This window comes from Apis dorsata, unplaced genomic scaffold, assembly GCF_000469605.1.
Source record: "Apis dorsata unplaced genomic scaffold, Apis dorsata 1.3 scaffold_326, whole genome shotgun sequence".
Classification (NCBI taxonomy): Eukaryota; Metazoa; Arthropoda; class Insecta; order Hymenoptera; family Apidae; genus Apis; species Apis dorsata.
This window is the reverse complement of record NW_006263594.1, coordinates 173,443-180,075: the sequence shown is the minus strand read 5'-3', so window position 1 is coordinate 180,075 and position 6,633 is coordinate 173,443. Positions and strand designations below refer to the sequence as shown.

General features: G+C 37.3%; 1 protein-coding gene and 1 long non-coding RNA gene across 2 annotated transcripts in view; both read left to right on the top strand.

Annotated features, from left to right (window-relative positions):
• LOC116185911 overlaps positions 1–1,410 on the top strand; it is a 21,086-nt gene extending 19,676 nt beyond the window's left edge. The window contains exons 2-3 of the long non-coding RNA XR_004150801.1: positions 14–19; positions 1,396–1,410. This is a non-coding gene — a long non-coding RNA (uncharacterized LOC116185911). The remainder of the gene's footprint in view (positions 1–13; positions 20–1,395) is intronic.
• Positions 1–5,558, top strand: part of LOC102678584 — a 40,212-nt gene extending 34,654 nt beyond the window's left edge. Inside the window, exon 8 of the mRNA XM_006617817.2 lies at positions 4,209–5,558. Coding sequence (XP_006617880.1) covers positions 4,209–5,545 — 1,337 coding nt within the window. The 3' untranslated portion in view covers positions 5,546–5,558. The remainder of the gene's footprint in view (positions 1–4,208) is intronic.
• Positions 5,559–6,633: the final 1,075 nt, after the last annotated feature.

Sequence of the window (6,633 nt, the reverse complement as noted above, 5' to 3'; positions counted from 1 at the left end):
ATAACGAGAGTAGAGATGGGTCGAAACCTGTGTTTTCAAAAAAAAAAAAAAAACAAAAACTCGAAGCTTATAATTGATTGGAATCTCAATAAATTTTAATTTTTTTTTTTTTTTAAATCAACTTTTCAACTTTCCAAAATTTATAAAAATTCCTTTTTTTTTCTTATTCGAGTTTCGAAAGTTTTTGAATTGTAAAAGAAATTTCAAAGGGTTTCGAATATCCCATTCCTAAGAAGAAGAAACACACCGAGTACATTGTATCGTATTTTAGAATATCCGTTAGCATCGTATACTCTCCTTTGTGTGTGAAGTAAAATGTAACATAAGATATCCGTTAAAGAGGAGGAATACGACGAGAAACGAAAGAAAACGATCGCGATTAATTTTCTTAATTTCGCTTTCCTCGTGTTCGTAACCAATTATCGTTCTTCACGATACTTGTGTGATTGAGATATGCGTTCGCTGATATGGTGCTCGATGTTTTCAGATATCCTCGCGTTAAGATTGATCGGCATTTGCCATTCGTCGAAACATTGAATCCGCAAACTCTATGAAGAAATGAGAGAGAGTGAGTGAGTGAGTGAATGAGAGAGAGAGAGAGAGAGAGATGGAGAGAGATGGAGAAATTTTGGAAGACTGTCGAAAGCATCGTTGTTTTTTTCTTCATTCGCCCCTTTCCCTCCTCCCTTAATTATAAATCTTGGAATTTATGACACGCGTTGCGAGAAGCATGACGATCATTAGAATAGATGGTTGTATTGTAGCTCTCAAAATTATATTGTAGAAAATGTACGATGAGAATAAAAAAGGAATCGCAAATGATCAGCTCGCGATTGCCACTGATAGTAGGCCGATCGATTTTCTTCCTCTCCTCGTCGTTCGTTTTTTTTTATTTTTTTTCTTCCCCCTTCTCTCTTCTTTTCTTTGCATGATGAAATACGTACACGTCTCTACGGTGTGTCTTCTTTCTTTTTTCTTTTTTTCACCTCTCTTTGTTCTTCCTCGTGGTTTGAATTCTCTTTGTGTCACGTTTCTTTTTTTTTTATTTTCTCTTTTTTTTTTCAAGATTTGTGGAAGAAGGGGCGCAATTTTATTTGATTATTGTGATTGTGTTATAGGGAGAATGTTCGGCAAAGGGAAAGTGACGAGTTTCACCCGCGAGACCCGCGTGGCACGACCCACAATTCTCGAAGAGACCAAGCTGATCGTTCGACGGGACGCGACGAAGGGTGGTACAAGCGCGTGCAAGATGTTCGAATTCAAGGAGTCGCGCCGGAGAAAGAACTTTCGAGAAGGAGGTCCGGCAAGATCCGAAGATCCAGGGGAATTGAACGAAATCGTCTCGCTCACGGAGGGGGAATCGTCCGCGTGTGACGAGGACGCGACGCGAGAGAGAAGAAGAATGTTTGTAAAGAATCCTTGCAAACGAAGCTCTCGAAACAGGAACGAGAAGGAACGTAGATTGAAAATTCCACGCAACAGCGCGAAGATGGAATATTGCGATCAACACGAATTATTATCAAAACGAAAGATAAGCCCGCGCAAGGAATCGTCCACGTGCGATGAAAACGACAACGATAATGACAACAACGACAGTACACGGGAGAGAGACTCGTTCGCGCGGATAAACAGTCCGAGCAAAGGCTCACTTCGAAGGAGAATCTCGTTCGTGTTGGCGCGTAACGGAAACGGGGAAGAGGACGAAAGGGAGGGGATGAAAATACAGGCGCGGAGGAGAAGCCCGGGGGAAGGGGACGGGAGGGAGAAAATTTCATTCGTACGGATAGAGAACGAAGCGCTGACGTCGTCCAGTATGATCACCGAGGCACGGATGGAGAGGCTCGCGGGTCGGGACGAAATGCTTCGCGAACAGGGCGAGAGCAACGGGGAGGTAAAGGGAGAAAGATGGTCGGCGAGCAGCAGTTCGGAATGGATGGACGCCGGGGACGCGAGGAGGTACGCGAAAAGTTACAGGTGCGAGTGGTGCGAAGAGACGTTTCACCGTGCCACCAATTTGTCGTCGCACGTGAACAGAACCTGCCCAAGGAATCCAGACACGATGAGGAGGCGTAGCAACGGAAAGGATTTCATCGACTCATTGTATGTTTGCGACACGTGCGGGCGCCGTTTCAAGCACAGAAAGAATTTAACCTTTCACGCGCGGAACGAATGCGGAAAGGTTAGCACGTGCGAATTCTGCAAGAAGGATTTTAAGGCGGCGAAGGTGCCGTATAGGCATCGGGAAGCGTGCAAGAGAAGGTGCGAACAAACAAATGCCACTTCCGTGATGTTTCGCAGTAGGTCGACTCGTAGCCACGATGCCAATGATTCCATCGTGTCCGATAGTTCCACTTCGAATTTTATGTTCGAGATTATATCGGACAGCGAATAACTTATTTTGTGAAATTCTTTTTTGCTTTTGTTTGTTTGTTTGTTTGTTTTTTTTGGATTTAATTAGTATGAAAATATAGTTTTGTCTTAGATTCCATCGTGTCCGATATTTCTATTTCGAATTTCATGTTCGAGATTATATTACTCGAATAGTTTTTTTCGTGAAATTCTTTTTTGCTTTTGTTTTTTTATTTAATTAGTATGAAAATATTTATTAGACAGTTTTGTTAGATTCCATGCAATAGTTCCACTTCGAATTTTATATTCGAGATTATATCGGACAGTGAATAATTTATTTCGTGAAATTCTTTTTGTTTTTTATTTTTTTTTTATTTAATTAGTATAAAAGTTTATTACAATTTATTATTTATTACAATTTTGTCTTGTCGAATTGTGTTTTGTTATAAATGGTATTTGTATTGATATTATTGATATTAATCTATATCTTATTTTACTTTAAACATATCGTGACGGAGTACAGGATTCTCTTTTTATTTATTTATTTATTTTTTTTTGTACGTTTTATATCTTAAATTATTTTCTTGCCATTACTTAGTAACGATTGATTCGGTTAATTCGGAAAAAGTTTCTATTTATTTTGGAAAATTTTACTATTTAATTTTCAAATATACATAAAATTAATCTTTTTATTTTCGTTTCGTATTTATAACAAAATACCATCATATTAGATATTCTGTATGCATGATCATATAAATCACACAATTAGCAGTAATGCATAATCTGTTCTTCGATTATCGAAATCGATGATTTTGATTTAAAGATTTTTTTTTTAAATTTTTAAGCATGATGTAATATCATTCGATTTATTATAATTTTTTTTACAAAACTATTGCGAAGTTCTATGTAATAGTATATATATATACTATATATGCTATATATATATATATATATATAATGAATAAAATCAAATTAATTCACACACGTTCGTGTTAAAACCATCGTCGTAATTTTAAAGAGAAAAGATGCAACATAAAAAAACTAAGAAATGAAAATATCTTAAGTTTCTTATCCAATATTCTTGCAACTTTATTCCTTCCTCGAAATCCAAAATCCATTTTCAAATTATTAAGATTTTGAATATAATATACAAAGTGTCTCAGAAGCAAAGGCTTTAACTGCTAATTTCAAGCAACTTCTTCCTTTGCGAAGATTTTGTTAAGGAAAATGATTGATCATTGGTATGCACACAATTAACGAAATCGAAACGAAAATTTTTGCAAGAGAAAAAAATTTTTTCGAATCAGTGTTCAATTCAATTTAAATATCTCATTGAGGAACGAGAAAAAGATCTTCGTTCTATAAGTTTGTATGCGATACTTGTGATTAAAATAATATATTTTTAGACTCTTTTGTATTGGGTTAGGAAGACTTTGAAAAGGATCTTTTTTTTTTTCTTTTTATTTAGATCTTCGTATTTGTATATTATTATGAGAAGAATTCATAGCTAACATTTGTTAATCCTTAAATTGTAACAACGTAAGAAAGCGTGTAATGAGAATAAAAGGAGAAATTACGATGATCGTTCGCCATTATTTTTACTCGTTCGACCGATTTCCTCTCTTTCCATTTTTTTTTTCACCATTTCCTTGCCTCGTTTTTCTTTCCTCTGCACGATAACGGCTGTAGAAACACGACTACAATGGGTTTTCTTCTTCTTCTTTTTCTTTTTTCCCCTTAACTTACTATTTTCTTTTTAATCCCCCTTCTTTGATTTTTTTCTCTCTTTATTCCTTCCCCTTCTTCAAGTTTCAAAGCAAATGTAAACGGAAATTATTATTACTCGAATTGTGTTACAGGAAACGCGTCGAGGAAAAAGAGAACGAGATTCGAGGCGGAGCAGCTCGAGAGGATACTGTACGCGTTGAACAAAAATGAGGAGATAAGCATCCGCCCGATCGCAAGAGTGGTGCACAAGGTGAATAATCATGAAAAGATGACGAGCTCGAGCCTATTCGATCGCGAGAAGAAAAATTCGATCGAACGACGAATCGACGAGAACGAGTCTCGCGGAAACTTAAACGATGAAAGCGCGAGCAACAAAGAAAGTATCGAAAGTTTTTCGAGCGGAGAAAACGGTTGGAAGGAGGGAGGCGCGAAGGAAGGAAGAAATAAAGATACGAGCGAAGAAATGAGCGATAAAATATCGATTAAATGGGCAGAGAGCGAGCGAGAAATGGATATATCTTGCATCCGATTGGATAGCAGTCCCCCTCCTAAATTAAACAAGTTAAACAAAAAATTATACGATCAAGGATGGAACGAGGGAAGGGGAAAGTTGGCTGCGGCCAAGGAGGAGAGGAGCATACGAGGAGGAAAGGGCAAAGGGAGGAAAGATACGCGCGGGCAAAGCGAAAGTTTGTCCAAACTCGAGAATTCGCGCGAGCGGGTGGAAAAGTGGCGCGAGCGCGAAGAGAACTGCGAGGAGAGAGCGAGCTCGGAGAGGAGAGTGGGGCAGAGGGGGGGAAATTCGCGAGAACGAGTTTTTAACAAGAGTTGGCGGGGCGAAAGTTGGAAGCAAAGGAAAGAAGATAAGAGGAAGGAGGAGGGGGGTTCGTTCGCAAGGAAGAGAAACGAAGTGGGGGAAAAGGAAGAGATGGCCGGGCCGAGCAACGAGGATAACAGGATGCGAAGGGATTCGATCAGCAGCACCGCCTCAACCGTCACCGAGTGGATGGATGCGGTGGATCTTAACAAATACAGGACGACTTATTCTTGCAAATTGTGCAAGAAAACATTTCTTCGCGCCACCAATTTGTCATCGCACATGAAGAGGAATTGCCTGAAGAATCCGGAGGCGAAGTGTAATAAGCGTTCGGTGAACAGCAGCTCGCATGTTTGCAAAACGTGCGGCCATTGTTTCAAGGAGAGGAAAAGTTTGACCCATCACATACGAAACGAGTGCGGGAGGATAAGCACGTGCGAGTTTTGCAACAGGATTTTCAAAGCTGCTAAAGTACCGTATCGCCATTACGGGATTTGTAAGAACAAGCAAACAAGGAAAAACAATGCGACGCCTGTGTCGTACGTGAGACGATTCGGGCAGAGGAACAACGATGAAAGTGATTGCTCTATATCCGAGTGCAGCAGTCCCTCTTTGAACATTACGGATGAAATGGCATCCGACACCGAATAAATTATTTCGTAAAAAAAAAAAAAGTGTTCTTTTTTATATCGTTGTATTTTTAATTCTTTATATTTTCTTATATTTTTGATTTTTTTTTTTTTTTTTTGCGCCGAATTCATGCAAGAATATTTATTAATATTGTGTTCATTCTTCAATTATGTAAGTATTTTAGAAACATAAATGATATAATACGGTTAATTTACATTATTCAGTATTATTAACACCGGTAATAAATTTAGTCTATCGATTCGGTTTACTTGAACGTGCAATGGAAAATTTTGTTTTTTTTTATCATTTTTTTTTTATATATCTCGTTTATTTGCCATTAAGTAAACTACTTAAACAAACAGGCAACCTCGTACGTTTCTGTTACTATTATTATTATTAATATTATAGAAAAAAATTATTATTCATTTTTCGTTTGATAAAAGATATTTCCGTTCCGTTTTAACTTGTAACAAAAGTGTAGTACTCGATAAATATTCCGATAAAGATCAACAACCGTATTCTATCTATGATGTTAAAGATTATTTAAATTATCATTGTAACGAACGAAGCAAAAATGTATCGTTATTTATGATACATGTTTCGAGATATACAAATCAATTTATTGAACATCGACTCTCTTTTAGATTTTAAGTATACATTATAAATATAATGTGATATCGTGCGAATCAGATTGCCATATTTATATTTTATAGAATATAGCGATGCGAATTCCTATATGTAAAAGCATTACAAATAAATCAAAGTTATCAAACTTGCGCGCATTCATCCTAGAGCCATATCTTCTGAAAAAAAAAAAATCAATACAGAATTACGTTGAATGAAAAATAATATATATGTACGAAAATCCTTTAGGAGGATCGATTGTCACAGGCGTTTTGTAAGAAACGTGCTCGTCACATTCTCGAGAAAATCGATCTTCCAAAGGATTTGCACAATCTGGATATTCCTAATATAAATCATACGTGTATACATATTCTCTGGTTTCTTCTTTCCCTGTATATTAATCTTATCTCTTCTCCCCTTTTCTTCCCTCCTCTCTCTTACTAGATCTCTCTTTCTGCACCATTAAACGAGACAATACACGAATC